Below are 17,045 nucleotides of genomic sequence, written 5' to 3' on the forward strand. Positions count from 1 at the left end.
GACACACACATATATGCTTATTATATGATTCATGCTCTTTGAAATGGTGCCATCAAAAGTTTACTTTGAGACACAAGTGTTTATCCACTTCATGAGATTTCTCCAAACACAAAAAAGAGGAGAGGAAGACAGAAAATGACGTTCATAAGGGTCAAATAAAAAACCTTTGTAACAAGCATATTCAAAATCATATTATAATAAAATAATAGAATGACAGCAAAAACACATAGAAAATGTGTTGATATTTTATCTTATTAAGATTTGATTTGATTTGATTTTTTGAGAAAAAGCGAAAAACCACATGAAAACAATAATTCATGTATGTTTGACCTGACGATGGAACGAAACTAAAAGTGTTACATGACGTAAAGCAACGTGTTTCTCTTGTGTCTTTAAAAGAAAGACTAAACACCAGCTTGTTTACATGCCTGCCTACCTCAGCTGTCAAAACTACACAACATCATTAGCCTGAGGTTAAAACCTTGTGTGTCCTCTTCTAAATGTCAAGGAACTGAAAAAATAATTTTATGTCTTGATGACAATGTAATTTGCATCTAACTATGCTAACTTCATCCTGTCATGGTTGTGACACTGTAAAATGCTGGCTGGACTCAGTTATTTACAAAGTTTTGCCAGTATATAGGCAGAAGAACCAATCTGGGAGTGCATCGGCTATCGTTTGACTGGGTCTGAGGAGGGTGATGAGTAGCAAAGACAAAAGCATGGATTTATCCACGCAATCACAAGGTAGCTGCTGTAATCTCATCAGAATAAATGCTAACACACCATCTTTCCCCTACTAGTAGGTGGAGGAGGGTCTCATTACCCACAGTTATGCCATTGATAACAAATGCTGGATGACACAGTCAGCAGAGATCATTCAAAAACTCAGCTGCTGAGAAGGTGTTACATACTCAACTTTATCCATCAATACAACACACATTAAGGAATTTATTCCCTTTCATGTATATGATTGTCATTCATATGACCTGTTGAGTGAGCCTTCCAGTGTTCATGTGGTGTGATTAGGTGCCAAATATTTTGACTTAATCACCTACATCTGGTCGTACTGTCAGACAATGAGTCATGTTCAAATGTAAATGAATTCAAGATTTTTGTGCAGGCAAGGTGGGTTTTTATCTCCTGGAGCAACTGAAAAGTGTGTTCTGTAATAATGTGGTGACGAGAGCATTTCACTCCTTTCACTGTGACACACACACACACAGACAGACGTGCACGCAGTAGGAACTGTTCACAGAGGGTTACAACAACTGCCAAGAAGAAATCAGATTAAAATGAGGTTGGATCTCATTTCAGTTTTTCTCTGTCACTTTTTTCTTTGCTCATGACCCATTTTTCTGTGCTGCTGCTGCAGGAGAGACAGAAAGAGAGGGGTGGGGTGGGTGTTAAGGGAGGGATAACTTCAGTCCCTCGCCTCCAACAGACAGAAAGGAAGAAAGAGACAGACAGGCAGACAGACAGACAGGAGCAGCAGCAGGGAAATGACAGACAGCTCCTGCTAGTAAACAGCTTTGTATTTCCATTACATGGAGGAAGCACACGTTCATCTGAAGGTGTGCATAAGTGTACCAGATATGAGGTTGTAACTGCGCAGCTGATGTGCATTTGTGTTCCCCCTGCACAGATCAATGAGGACTGAAATGCACGAATAAATAAAACACACATATAGACATTTAATTCCTCCTGCTATTCACCACCATCAATGAGTCTAACTGGTTTGCAAAGTCTCACTCTGCCTCTCATCAGAACTCCATCCAAGGAGGAGCATCTATTTCAGGAGTGACAGCAGATCATCTAAACACGCAAACATCCCGTCCCACACCGCCATTCAAACGGGTCAGTGCAGTTCCTCATCCTGTGTGTATGTGACTGTGTGTGTGTGTGTGTGTGTGTGTGCGTGGGAGAGAGGAAGACAGAGGCAAAGTGAGAGACAGTACCTGTCGATGATAACGGGGTCTGAGGGCGTCTCATTACGGTTCCCGCAGCTCTTCTTGTCACAGCACCGACTATGAGAAGAGAGGAGAAGACCGTCAAAGAAGAAGACACGGGGCAAAGTGAGGAAAGAGTGTGACACAGCGAACATGCAGTACATTATATGGGAGTTCTAAATTATGGCACATTGTGTTTTTTTTCTTTTTACCAAATTTAAAGCTTTTGATCAAATCTGCCTAAAAAAAGTCAAACAGACATTTTACTGAGAGTCTGTTAAGGTAGATCTGCTCTGAAAGCACAGATAAAAATAGACTTCTATGACATGGAAAGTGTCAGCTGGATCTGAAAGAAGAACTCTTTACAATATGTACTCAAACATAAACCACTGAACATGTGGATGGCCACTGAATCTCTAAACAACACCATCATTTGGCTCAAGCTGCTCTTTGAACAGTAAATACATGGGTGTGGTGGGTTGACCATTTAAATTGATCATCTTTATTAAGTCCTCCATAAGCTCTTGTGTAACATATGTATAAGATTCCATTTTTAACCTTATCCTGCAGTGCCTGTTGCTTCTAACTCCCACTGTGCCCCCACAGCTGCCACTACAGAGTGATGCTACAACCACACAATGGAAAACACGTCTTTATGTGTTTACATGTGTTCTCTTATGGTCTTGTGCGCGTACAGGTAAATTCTAGCAGCTGGGATGTACTTGTTACCATGGTAACAAAGAAATTGGCAGGGAAACATGTCGCAGATGAGAGAAGTTTGTCATGTAACTGAAGTTTTACCTGTTGGGTAATAGTAAGAGAGTACCACCACCACCACCTCCACCTCCTGATGTTATATATGTGTATGTCTATTAATCATCCATGATTTCACAGTTTTAATAGCATGAACTATATACAGATAGGTATTGAGCCCAGTCCCAGGATCTCTTCAGTGTGTACTTTGCAGAACTGCCGTGCATGTGTTTTAACACAGTGCAGTCTCAGCTCCATCCTAATTGTACTGATGAACAGGTGAGATGGAGGGTGGAGGGGCCTGAGGCTCAAAGGAGGAGTGGGCGGGGTGTACACACATACGTGAGAAAAAAAAAATCCTGGCATGCTTATCAAAATTCACACAAATGTACTACAAGTGTGTCAAAGAGGCTTTCTTGCGTGCATCAATTATGAATAAAGGCGTAAGCAGGAGGCAGGAGGATAAAGCCAGTAGGGGGAAGAGTGAAAGGGTGAGCGTGGGAGGGAAAGCTAAAACAAGAGGGGTGTGTGTGTGTGTGTGTGAAGGGGGGGGCAGGAGAGGAGCGGTTTGGGTGGGAAGAAGAGGAAGGGGAGACATCTCAGGTTTCCCACTGTCACAGATGGCAGAGGTGGAAAGAAAGAGCCTGATACGTTACACCTTACTCATTGTCTCCACTATCTGCTGCTCTGCTGATCTTTCTGCTCTCACTGTCATTCCCTTTCTGCCGCTCTATGAACTGGGTCACTACACGGTAACTTTGGAGAACAGAACCAGAGAGAGGAAGAAAGAAGAGGTAAAGGAACAAGGAGGGAAGAGAAGGGAGGGGTGAGAGAAAGGAGGAAAGGATGGTTGAGGGTTTTGATGGGGGTGGAGGAGGGGGTGGTGTAGATGCAGAGGGGAGATTAAGGGCAGGACAGAAGAGGAAGAGGAGAAGGGAGCAGAGTGGAACATGTTATAAATGGAGGGGTAGTGGGAAGGAAAACGAGGGGTGGGACGGGGGTAATGCAGCACTTATTGCTTTGGATCCTGGTGATCTAATCATCTGCTCCCCCCCTCCTCCTGCCACACACACAAACACACACTGTTAAACAATGGAGTCTCAACAACATGGAGTGGAGATACCAGCTTCATCTGATCTGTATTTATGTGATAAATGTTGACATGAGGTAAAACTATTGATATGTTTCATAGAAAAATTCAGGTTTCAGTTTTTTTTTTTTTTAAATAAGACAATTTGCTGTTATTAACAATTAAAAAATTAAATATGTTTGTGTTGTGCAACCAGAACCAGCATTATCACAGACATCATCATATCCCACAGTCATCCTTTATATATGATGATATGTAGAAGAAATATGAAATAAAAATTTTAGTGTTACATATCAAATTAAATGAATCTATATTCATATCCAACATTAAAATAGGAGAACGTTCTTCATTTTTGCAGCAATTACTGCAAGTGAAATGTTTCTCAGGATGTAGCATGTACACGGACTGCTGCGAGCAAGTCATTAAAAATGAATGGTGTGCAGCTAAACATTGTTCAAACTTGCAGAACTTTGTTTAAAATTTTATTGTAGATGCACAAGTTTCCAAAGAAACCCAAAGTGTCAGGCTGAATTACGTACAACGCAATGAAACACCCAACATCACACACACATAGCTCCAATAAAGAGCCGATACAGAAAAAAAACAGCGTGTGACGGTTAAAATACGAAATGCGCCAACATTTGTACCGATGTTATGAGGCCTCTATTGTCTTGTTTTCATCCTGGAGGGAAGCCTTTCACATTTCTGTGCCAGAGCTCCAACCAGTTTAGCGACGCAGGTCTGTGTGGTGGCAGATTGGCTGGGAGCATATGGCTAATAGCACCACAACGACAATAAGCCACACTGATTAATGGGCGCCCTGAGCTCTTTGTGTGCGTGCACGTTCTGTGTGTGTGTGAAGCCCCTGCTTGCAGAATCAGCATGTGAGAACATGAGGCAACAGCCGTACCTTTGACCTCAGCGGCTGTCGAAGACATGCGAGTGTTTACACTCATTGCAGATGCCGTACTTTTCTGCACTGTTGCTCCCCCAGAGGAAGCGTTTTTTTTCACAGAGCAGTAGTTTTCCTACAGTACAAGATTCATGTGTACTGTACAAGTTAAGCAACACTGCTTATTCATGTCCACACTTCATTCCTCGAGTGATGAACAACAATAATTTACAGTAAAATCTGTTGCCAAATGCAATTTATTTGTAAATTTGTTGTAAATCACATCAGAATTTCAATGGGCTTTTTCAGCCTCTGTAGCCGAGCAGCTCGAGGAATATTCAGTGAGCTATAGAATAAAATATTAGTGCGCCTGATTTCACGGCTAAAATCCCTGCTTGTGCATATAGATGAACCCCAATTTATATTGTTACAGTTAAAGTTGTTCAGTGACAAGGTCAAGGAAAAAGAACAACTTAATTCATGTGCTAAACCGGAATTTTTATAACTGCTGTGTGTATGACTGTGCGTGCAGCCGCATACTTCTTTGTGTCTATATATAAGCGTGTGTGTCTGTGTGTGTGTGTGTCTGTGTGTGTGTGTGTGTGTGTGTGTGTGTGAGAGAGCAAGAAAGAGTCCCTGCCTATATTTTATAGTCAGATTGTGGAGGAAGGCCCATTTGTTAGCCATGAAACAACAGAAGGGTTCAGATTGACTAATGAGTTTCTCTGTGTCCTAATTAACCAGGCGTCACACACACACACACACACACACAAACCATGCATGGTCACACACACACATTTTCTATTGTATAGGATAGGTTGGTAAAATGCCTCTATAAATAGAACTCTTTCCTCCCAACCTACTTCCAAAGAAATTCATCTTTAGATTATAATTAAAGCAACAACCTGATAGCCAAAACTCATCTTCCTCAACAGATACAGCTTCCTGTGTGTGTGTGTGTGTGTATGTATGCGTCTGTGGGGGTGGGGTTAATGAGGGTGACAGAATAAGAAATGTACAGAGAGGTGATTGGTGAGCACCTTCTGCAGATGAACAAAGTAAGGAGAGAAGAAGAGAAGAGAAGCAAAGAGAAGAGAGGAGGGTTTAAGGAGGATGAAGATGAGATGTGATGCACCTGTTCTCACCTGCACATGATCTCATGTGTCAGCAGCACTCTGCACATCTCTGGATTCTTGTCTTGACCTTCATAAACAATCGCCTGGAAAGTGAAAAGAACAATAAAATTAACGCCAGCTTTGAGATGTTTGTGTTGTGTAATCAATCAAAATGACGCTTTTAACTGTGATTTTTTTATACGTGATACAACAACAGAGCAATCATTAGAGTTTGCATGAGTAAAACATAGGTATAAATCACCACCCTGTCATAAAATCCTGCTTTTACAGGCATTAAAGTTGCACTCAGACCCTCTGATAGGTGCCACTCACTGCCTGCAGTGGTGCATGGATGCATGAAAACGTACAAAATTTGCATGTTTTCTCTACGCTGCACTTTGCTGAGACGAGATGACAACATTCTGAAGCCTTTCACTGTGGGCTGTGTTGCACATTTAATTTCTTCCATCAGTTTATAACAGCAGCACCGGCAAAGTGTTGTGGATTTAACAGGTTAGTTCCCACTTCACCTCAAAGAACATGCAGTTCAGCAATAACACCTCCACTTGACGTACATCCGTCACCTCCCTCCCAACACACGCACAACCACACACACCTTGCTCACACACTCTTTTTATAGAGAATCCACAAAATAACAACCGTCGGCTGACATGCTGAGCGTGTGAATCTTTCAAGGTGAGCTCACGGTGACCAGAGTTTCTGCTCCTGCAAAGGTTCCCTGCTTACAGTGTATCCCTGGTTCTATAAAGAAGCTCAGAATAAAGCGAAGGCATAAGTCATACACCACTAAGCTATCTATCAATCAATACGTACGCCCTGTCTGTCTTTGGTCTATTCCAGTCTGTTTGATGTGTCGTTACAAACTGCAGCGAGCCTCACTGAGTGACAAGCTCACTTTTCCCAGGAAACGGCGAGGAACTTTCTCTGTCCTGTATGATAATCCTCAGGTTCAGACTGCTGCTGTCATCATGTCAACACTAAAAGCTCATTTACTGAAAAGTGTAGACAAAGCAACACCTACACTGATGCCACACATGAAACACTGAATCATACCTATAGTGTAATTATCTGTAAAAGCAAATACTTGTTTGCCTTAAAACCTTACTCTGTGGAAATCCTGTTTCAGCACTGACTCCAGTGATGAAGGGTGTGTGAAGCGACAGATGTTAACACAAAAGGGAAAGATTACACTGTATCTAATGAGTGAGACTGGTCTGTCTTCCCAGGGGCCCCACAGCGAGCATGTTCCTTATGGAAAGTATATCCCAGTACGGCCCTCAGAAACTCGCTTGGAGCTCTGCTGCATTAATGGAGACCTGCGAAAGAGGCAGAGGGCCCCATTATTGTAGCCCAAAGCATTTCATACTAATAGCTAGTTGTCTCCAGGACCCTCTGTGTTTTCTGGAATTGGAGCCCACATGTGTTTCAGGGCCCGGGGCCCTTGTCAGTTACAATTTTCCATGCATGTGCATATTCCATTTTAAAAGCCCCTGCTAAAAATGTATTGACATGTGAACCTGGGGCCCGAATGACTCCTGGTGGTCTATAGGACTTCTGGGATGTGGATGCCCAGTCAATGTAAGCCTGATGTGTAATATGAAACAAAAATAATATATGAGCATATGGCAGAAGCGTCAAGGCTGAGCTAAAGCTAAAGCTAACATTTCCAAAAGAGCCACAGAAGCTTTGGAAATGATGATTTGCAATTTGAACATTTCATCTTTCCAGGAAACAAAATAAACAGAGCAGAACCATTTTAAAAGTTAAAACACACGGCTGAGGTCAGTCCAAAACACCTGAACCAGTTTTACAAGCCTTGTAAATATACAGTTCTGTACCAGGGGGACAGAAGAGGAACTCAAATTCCCTACCCTGGACAAACATGCATCGATGTCATCTCAATCGTCTCTACTTTTTTGCTCTCCCTCCTCTTTGCTCATGCACATGAATGCTTTTAATCCTTGGCGATGCATCTTTAAAAACAGAATCAGGAGGTAACTGTGCTTTTCTATAATGAGAGGGAGTCCTAAAAAGGCAACGCAACGATATAGGAAGTAACACAAACAGCCAATAATAGACTTATTACCAGCTATCCACCACACAGTGAGACACAATACAGCACAGTCCTGTTCAGACAGGATGGTGAAATGTTTACCGCCATGGTGATACAATGCATGAAAAAACCTCTCTGTGATATCCATTTCTGTCCCAGCTGACTCTTTGCTTTGCTTGCAGTTGACTCATCTCGCTCTGTGCCAGCTGTCTCTGCTTTGTTTTGACTTTATTTGGACCTCTGGAGAGATGCAATTTCCTGCAGTATGATGGCTCAGATACTGTGGATCATAAAAAGTTGCCAATCACAGAGAAATTGTGCTAAACTGACTTCTAAAGTTTCTGATAACTCTCGGTCTGTCCTGCTTGGCAACCTGAGATGTCTGCAGCTCCAAGGAGGAGGAAAAAAATGACAACACAAAGAATAATTTGGAAATAATACATCACCCTCCTTCTGTGACAGACTCTTGTGTACGTGTGCAACTTCCTCTACCATCCCGGCACCACATTTGCCTCAGATTCTTCATCTCTGTCACTTGGCGTGCTCTGCTCCTCTCTTTTATCTGCCTTTTTCCCTGCTCTGTCCCCTCCCTCTCTCTGCCTCACCAGGCCTTTCATGCACCATCTTTGCTGCTCTCTCCTCCACCTTTGAAGTAGCGTGACATGCGCCGCATGTAAACAAGGATCTGTTAAGCAGGGGAACACACTTCCTCCTGCGTTAGTGTCAACGGCGACTAGCGAGCTAGTGATCCGACAGGGCCGCAGTGACAGACGCTTTATTCTCCGGGACAGAGTCGTGATCAACGAGCGCCTCGCTCTGCTTGTAAAAGACTGAGGAGGTGCTCTGCTCCTCCATTTAACACAATCAGCGCTGGCCCTCAGCACACACAAACAAACAGGTAGACATACAAAAATAGAACAGAGATAGTTGCCTACTTTAAGAACAGCTTTACTTTCCTGGCTGTGAAGTCACAGTCAGTGCTATGAAATAAATAGAATCAAGGATGTTAGCTTAATGAGACCACATCCACATTTCAGAGCAGAACACTTACACAAAACTCCATCTGACGTGCAGTGATTTTAACACTTCACAACCAGAGGCTGCACTTTAAAGCACCATCTGTAATTTTTGACCATGAGGCTGCATCCTCATGTATAAAGTCATGATAGTGAGCTAATCTCCCTGAAAAATAAAGAGAAACAAACTCTGACTACCTTCTGTCCCAACAGATTCTACTTCAGATAATGGTGTCTGTCTAAAAACTGTTCAAGGATGTTATAAGAGAACATTCTCCGCTATCAGCATTCAAATCCCTTCTAATCCATGCAGTTTAACCACAGGGGCACGCAATGTTGCAATTGTTTCACCTTAATCCTCATTCTTATGCTTTTCTATTTCTAGACACTCTGACCCGTCTTTAAAATATAAAAAGAGCTATGCTACTGCTGCAGCCATGTCTAGACTGAAGAGATTAACCAGAGCATTCTCACAGCTGCAGCCTCTTCACTGCCCTCGGTGTGTGGAAGCTTTTATCTGGTAAAAGTTTTAAAAAATAGATTAAATAGATGTTACAGGATGTTTCCACTCTAAATTTAAGACAAATACAACAACCTGTACAAAACACTGTTGAGGATAGTATAATGTTAAATTATGCTTTTCCAACCTTTAATCCAACAGCCTACACTTTTGATGTTAAACAGCAGTAAAAACTTAGATTTGAACTTGGAACGTTCAATCAATGTACTAATTTTATAGGCTAAAATACTTCCAGTGCCAGCAGTCTTATTGTTACAAACATGATTTGTGTCAAATTTAAACAAACATCCTCTTAGACTAAAAAGAGATTGAAAACAGACTGACTACAATTTGGTGGTTGAAGAGTAAATACAGTTTTTTGGTCCTAATTCATGAATGTAAAACCTAATTTAAAGGATTAAATTGTAAAAAGATGACTTTGTCTGCAGAAAGTTTAATGTAAATAACGTAAACCTGGTATTTCTGTCTATTTGGGGTAACTGAAAATTGCAGGTCAGCACATGGATATGACATGAGACTATACCTTTTTTCCCCAAAGATTAAGAAGGAGCTCAGAGCTTTCCACTATAACTGAAATAAGACTGTGAAACTGCTGTCAAATAAATGTGCTAGGTTCTTTACAACTCCTTTGACCAACAGCCACAACCTCATCAGCTACTGCTGACATTATCTTCAGTGATAAAATAAAACATAAACTCATTTTTATTGTACAATAAGACAACAATGGCTAGGAAGTGTGTGCACCAGTGTGTGTGGGGATTGAGAGACAGTGGCATTACATCACTGACCAACTATAAGCCAACCACACGGCTGTTTTGGTTTGACCACCTGTTAATGTTCCATTCCTCTACCACTGGGAATAACACACACACACACACACTGAGCATGCTTTATTGTTCCATGTGCTGTTTGGCCTTCACACATACAGTGCACAGTACAGAATACAATAAATGTCTGCTCATCTCTCATTCTCTCGCTACACACACAGCCCAACAGCAGCCCACAGGTGCAACACACCACCTGTCTCCATCAGCACAGAGAGGAGGCTGGCGCTAGTGTGTTGACTTGAAATGTATCTGTGTGTGTGTGTGTGTGTGTGTGTGTGTTTGGGGGTTCAAACTCTCCTCTTCCTTGTTTGGACCTTCCAGAGGGAGCAAGGCTTAATTGTGTGTATGTGTGTGTGTGTGTGTAGCTGGTTGTCACCCCACCAAGCTCAAACTAAACAGTGTTATTAGGAAACAGTGTGGTCTCTCAGGCCTGCCAGACACACACAAACACACAGTATGTGGTGCAGCGTGGCAGCAGTAATGTGAGACTGTCAGGGCCTGGAGTCACATTAGCAAGTATTCAGTGCATAGCATGGTTTCTTGGCTCCATATACCTTCCCACACACACACACACACACACTGCATTACACCAGATAGACAACTTTTAGTCTGTCTCAAAAATGAGTCTTAATTCTTAATGTTTACCTGAGAAACAAAGAGCACAAACATTAAAATTGCCTTCTGTTTGTTGCTCAGTCTGCATCCTCTGCATTCTCTCTATAAATGTACATATAAACAAAAACAGAAAAATTGGATCCGATCAGAAAATGCTTACTACTCAGCAGACCAAATCCCAGAGGTGCCGTTATATCTTTCCACTTCCTACTGTGAGCAGCAGAATTACGCTCCTGTTCCTCAACACCCGCTCACTGCCTCCTTGCTCTAATCACAGCAAGAGAAGCACAGGCAAAAAAACGCCTGGAGCCATGCGGTGTGTGTGTGTGTGTGCGCCTCCACCCACATACACAACGTGGAAACACCCACCCGCTGAATCACACACACACAATCATTTGTGTGTGTGTGAGTACATGCAGATAGAAGAGGGCGGCGGAGTACAGGCGGATCAGTGGAACAGCTCTTTGTCAGAGAGGTAACAGGAGAGGTGACAGACCGCTGTGAGACAGAGTGTGTGTGTGTGTGTGTGTGTGTGTGTGTGTGTGCGTGTGTGTGTGTTTACCTGTTTAGTCATGGAGTCTATGAGGCGAACATAAAGGTCCTGCTCTGTTCTGATGCCTGGAGAGGAAAAAAAATCCTAAAGTTTACATAGATTCTGACAAACAGAACTTCATGTTGAACTCCATTAAAAAACGCCACATTCAGTGAACATGGAAAGGTGACAGGAGTGGGAACAAATAATGAGCTTAACCATTCTGGCCATGCATCAGCAGCAAACTCACACACATTTTGTAAGTGGCAAGATGTTAAAGACAATACAATAACCAGGAAAAAAAAACATAATTCTGACATACAAGATTAAACACAGCTATTTCAATATTTGCCTTTTTTCTAGTGTTGTTAACACTTGTTTCCTTTAAAGCATCAAAATGAGTCAAATAAAACAACTCTTTGAGTCACTGTAATGTCGTTTTAAGAGGTCACAAAGCCAAAATACGTAGTTGTGAGCAAGTTAAGAGATTTGTGTGCAGATGTGTGTGCAATTGTTTTTGATGTACAGACCTCAAAAATCACACGTTTACACCACACCGCCCTCAAATCTCTGATTCAAGCACTGACATATCTGCTTTCAATAGCACTGATAATTTGTTGTTTGTTTGGGTACAGCATGCTTCCACTGCCCAAGTCTGCATTTAAAACATCAACAAATGCAGAGCATGAATTGTAGCTTTCTCCTCAGCAAGCTGTGATATTAAAGCTGCTGGCAGGCTGCAGCTCAGACTGTCAAACAGCCCACTTCAGACTGGACAAACTAATTTAGGGGACAGTGATGAAGCCACAGAAAGCTGGAACAAACTGCAACTGCAACAGCTGTTCTGAAATTTGACTAATAGAAATCAGTCAAATGACTCAATCATATAACTCTGCACTGATATTTCTGAGGCATAAAGAACTTCTGGCAGCCTGTTGGACATTTTGCAACATTTTGATTTCACTGCTTTGAGGACAGGACACGTTTTTTTAAATCTGGTGCATATTTTCTTTCTTTAAAAAAATGGCGCTGATTGGTCAGACTGAATGTGTACATGTGTCAGGGCACTCACCGTTACTGTATAGAAGCTGCAGCCGGTAATGAATTCCGTTATTGGTCTTTTCTCCGCTTGTCTCCTTAAACCAAAACAAATAATGAGTTCTTTATTGGTAATAAATAAATAGAAAATTAATAAAAACATTTTTTAAAGTGTCCACCTCTCTGTGCACATGTAGGCCCCAGAGGTGGTGAATCCCGCACACTGGCCATACATTAAATACATGACAAAATAAAATGTGTGATTTATGTTCAGAGCTGATATATAACAAAAGAAGTGCAGCTCTGTGTGTAATCATGGTGTTATTGTGGAGGATTTTTTTAATTCTTCTGTAATTACTGATTATGTTTGGAGGGCCAATAAATTCCACACCAAAATCTCCCGCTACATTTCGACTAATTTAAGGGCTGTCATAATTGTTGAGAGGACCGGCTGCGCGCCGCTGTTTATATGGAGCAAGTGGTTGTGTTGAACAGAAGCTGTAAATTAAAACTATTTCACTGTCGAAAGAGCTTTCAAACACAGAAAGAGAAAATAAAAAAGGAAGGTCGAAATACGTTTTTACATTGTAATGTGTATTAAGTAGTGTGTCTAATAAATAATAAAAAAACATAACAATAATAATAATAATAATAATAATAATAATAATAATAATAATAATAATAAACCTTTTTGAAGATTAAAATGTTAAATGATGTGAGTATTCTTTACCTTTTCTTTCTCGATGAAGTCCACGAAGTTTGTCCTCTCTATCTCCACCGGCTGACCCTGCCGGTCGTACAGAGCCAGGACGAAGTGGAAGAAGTTTGACTTGCGCAGGTTAGAGGGCGGCTGCTTCTCAAAGTGAGCCCGGGCCAGACCCACTCCACTGCGGACAAACATGCGTGCATGAGTCGAAGCTATGAAGTTAACGTTGTAAAAAATTAATTCAAATAGGCCTGTATGAGGAGATTTCCACATGATTTGTGAAAATATGATGTCTTTATTTAAAGCTGATATTTATGCTGTTGTGATTATTCACACCATAATTATTTTAGATTGTTTCACGTGCAGAGGATGCTTTATCCCTCTTTGTTGGGTAATTTAGTTCCTTAAATATGCAACAGAATGCGTTAAAATGTTGTATTTTACTGCTGACTGAAATATTGTATTGTGCCAAAATTTGTTTATTTTTCCTTCAGTTTCATGCTCATTAAAATCCCATTACACTATGCTCGCTGTGCGTAAAAGTCTGTAGCACATGTTGATGTTAACTGTTAAATGACAGTCTGCGTTGGAGAATGTATGAATCCCCCAAATTATACCAGCAGCAGTTACATCCAGAGTTCTGTCTCCGGACAGCAGCTCTCCAGTCCTGCACATGCTGCAGGGTCCTGTTGTTCCCATCGTTCCGAAAATAAATGAGGATGGAAGTGCCTCTTTAACTCGGGCAGAGCTCACCTTTGGGCGGCCGTGTTGGCGTCCAGCACGCCGCCCCCCTGCATCCAGCTCCGGACGTTCATGCCTCCCAGCGGCTCCTCTTTCAGGCTGCTGCCGCTTCTCTGGATGCTCTCCTGGATCCCAAACATTAACAAACCTCCGAAGCACGACGTCGGTCCCTCGGTTTCTCGGTCTTTACGCGCCTGGTTGTGCACTTGATCCGTGGATCCTTCAATCTGATTCAAGTGAAGCAACGTGGTTGCGCTCTTTGCTGCTGTTGCATGCGCTTCTCTGAGCTGTGCACCCCTTATTCCCGGGATTCTAGTCCTGAAGAGGGAGTGAGCGCTAAAGCAGAGGGTAAATCATAAAGCTCCACAATGTCCAAAAGGTTAAAACACGTGTTTAAATCGCCGAAAGGGCGTGAAGACCCGGACTGACCCAGTGTGAAAAGATGATAAAAAGTCACTCCTGACGCGCTTGGAGATCCACAGTTTGAACTGTCAGAGAGAAATGAGAGATCAACTAGCAGCCGGATCAGATGTCATCGTTATCTGTCACTTCTTCCTTCCTCTTTTCGCTCTCGCTTTCTCTTTTTCTGCCTCAGCCAAGCGGTCCGGGACGTGTTGGGGTCGGTGATGTCCAGAGCTGCGCTGCTTCCTGCAGATGACTTTGGAGCTCTCGCCACTCCGCTCTCTCTCTCTCTCTCTCTCTGAGGAAATCGCTTTGTGACTCTTCCCAAAGGACCCTCTCTGAGAACCAAACACGGGCTTCTCCCGCCCCGGGGGGAGAGAGAGAGAGAGAGAGAGAGAGAGAGAGAGAGCTAGGATGGGAAGGGTAAGAAGGGGAGGGGACCGGAGGAGAGAAGAGGCGGGGAGGGGACAGGACAGGGAGGGGAGGAAAAGAGAGGATACGCCCCCAAACAAAGGCGAGAGTGGAGGAGTGCGGTCCGCCCCGTGCAGCGGCCACGGAGCTCCGCTGCCCTCTTTGCAGGTTCGGAATGTAAGACTTTTTGCAAAAATGGGTCGAATGTTTTTTTTCCCACCCTGTATATGTGGAGATGAACTCTTGCGCGCGTAAAGTTTTGACTGCGCAGCTGCAGTTTGGGGCTCTACACCCCGGAGGTAACTGCTCAGTGGCACTTTAACACGGCGTCCAATTGATCCACATGAAACGAGTCATTGATTATTTCATTTCAGCCAATCCAGGCGACTTTTACGCACGGCAAATGTTTTCGTTGAAATAAAGATAACCTGCAATAAAAGACTGCAAATGGATATCTGTCCTTTTATTTTTATTTAGAAAAGAAATCGTTCTCATTTACTAAAATTATTTCTTTAAAAAAGAAGAACAGCAGGAGGAAAGTGCGCATTTCTCAGTCAAATATTCCGTTTCAAAGGGCAGACAATTTGGTGATTCCGATATGAAACCACAGCCTGTACATTTAGATCTCGGTTTTATTTACACCAGCTGGTAGGCTTAATTATAAAAGCCATATTTCATCGTCACAACATTCTTGTCCCCCCCATTGTGCTCTGTATAGGCCTGCTTATTGCAGACCAGCGCCGCAAGACACACAAACAAAAGTGACAATAACAATAATTAGCTCAAAATAACAATGAACATAATTGAGGATAATTGCTACCAGATTCCCCTGCTTTGTCTCTTCCTCCAGCACCATCTGTTATTTGAAACAATTTATCACGCCGCCGAGGGGTGAATCCAAACAAAATACAAATATTAATAGATAATTCCGTTGATTTTTTTTTTTAAACAGAATAAAGCTACAGCGTATTGATCTGCTGAGGTGCAAAAGGTCAACAACTTTCGTATTATTCAGCTGGCTGTGAAAATGATTGACAGGGCGATCTGGCGCCGTTCCAGGCTTTAATTCCCAAAGGTTATTGAAAAACGCTCTTGACCTTGATTATGGAGAATAAGAGTCTTTTATGCTCCAGTTTCCTGCCTTATAGAGGGAGACGGTGGCGGATGAGCCCGTATGGGATTATTACTGGAGTTCAGAGCGGAGGAAGAAAATACACGTGAACGGAGGAGTGTGAGGGATCAATCCGAGGGAGCTATTTATCAGATTATTCAAAACTATTACAGAGAGATTTCTCACAGCGCATGGAGGAATAACAAAAGTTCCACACTTGAACAGACTAAAACAAGTCTGAGCCAGATTTATTTAAAATATCTAATGTGAATTTGTTTTTTTATTTATTGAGTTTATTATTTCAGGCCAACAAAGTCATATAGCCTAGTAAATTTGGTACTAATTTACCAAAACCAACTAATTTACTGCAAATATAAAACAGCCCCATTCAGCCTGCACTGAGGATCGAATATATAAAATGTTAAAATGAAATTATATTAGGTAATTATTACAAAATAATGTGGAAACATATGAAGCGTCTTTTTGAAACCACAAAATCGAAAACAACATGGCGGATTAAAGAAATTCATAACATCTTGTCAGAAACCAGCAAACACTCTGGTGTGGTGAGTTCCGCCTGTGTCAGAAATACACACCGGTAAGTGCCCGTGTGTGTGTGTGTGTGTGTGTGTCCGTCCAGCGGTAATTCGTCCCTTGGATTGACAACGATCAAGTCTTAAAAACAACCCAACGGCGCCATCGTGTGGCGAAAACGTGCAATTGCAGTAGAAGATTTTTAAAGCTAGATAAATACTTTATTGATCCCCAGGGAGGAATTTAGGGATAACAAATAAAAGGATATATTGATCTTGAACTTGTTCCTGATTGTTTTCAGTATTAGTTATAGCCCTATTAATCATGGTAAAGATGCCATGCAGTAGATCTAACTAACAAACAGACATATGCTGACATAGGCCTACAGAATTACTACAAACGCATGTAGAAATCACGCGCCATAATATTACCATGACAACAGAAGTGTTACACACCCGCAGTCAAAAAGGAAGGGCGGTTTCAAATCAGCACTGTTTGGACAATTTGGTGACAAATTCACCTGCACATCTGTTCAATTTGCTGGGACACCTTCTACCCCAATTATCTAAGCCATAAAAAAAGTATATTACACTGTCTGTATAATCCCTCAAATATACTCCCTTTGCACATGCATGAAACAAGCACTATATAACTCACTATTTATCACACTTAATCAGTCCACATATTGTAAACCCAGACATTAATAAAACACTCCAGTG

The 17,045-nt window shown here is 42.0% G+C and overlaps 1 protein-coding gene across 4 annotated transcripts in view; it reads right to left on the bottom strand.

The window, feature by feature from the left end:
- The window catches only part of LOC114446034 (transcription factor COE1-A-like), a 66,302-nt gene extending 52,294 nt beyond the window's left edge, over positions 1 to 14,008 (bottom strand). For all 4 annotated transcript variants that reach the window (XM_028421428.1, XM_028421426.1, XM_028421430.1 and 1 more), the window contains exons 1-6: positions 13,881 to 14,008; positions 13,152 to 13,308; positions 12,456 to 12,519; positions 11,414 to 11,469; positions 5,830 to 5,903; positions 1,959 to 2,027 (exon numbers count right to left, since the gene is read on the bottom strand). In XM_028421428.1, the coding sequence (XP_028277229.1) occupies positions 1,959 to 2,027; positions 5,830 to 5,903; positions 11,414 to 11,469; positions 12,456 to 12,519; positions 13,152 to 13,308; positions 13,881 to 14,008 (548 nt within the window). The remainder of the gene's footprint in view (positions 1 to 1,958; positions 2,028 to 5,829; positions 5,904 to 11,413; positions 11,470 to 12,455; positions 12,520 to 13,151; positions 13,309 to 13,880) is intronic.
- Positions 14,009 to 17,045: the final 3,037 nt, after the last annotated feature.

This window comes from Parambassis ranga, chromosome 14, assembly GCF_900634625.1.
Source record: "Parambassis ranga chromosome 14, fParRan2.1, whole genome shotgun sequence".
NCBI classification, from domain to species: Eukaryota; Metazoa; Chordata; class Actinopteri; family Ambassidae; genus Parambassis; species Parambassis ranga.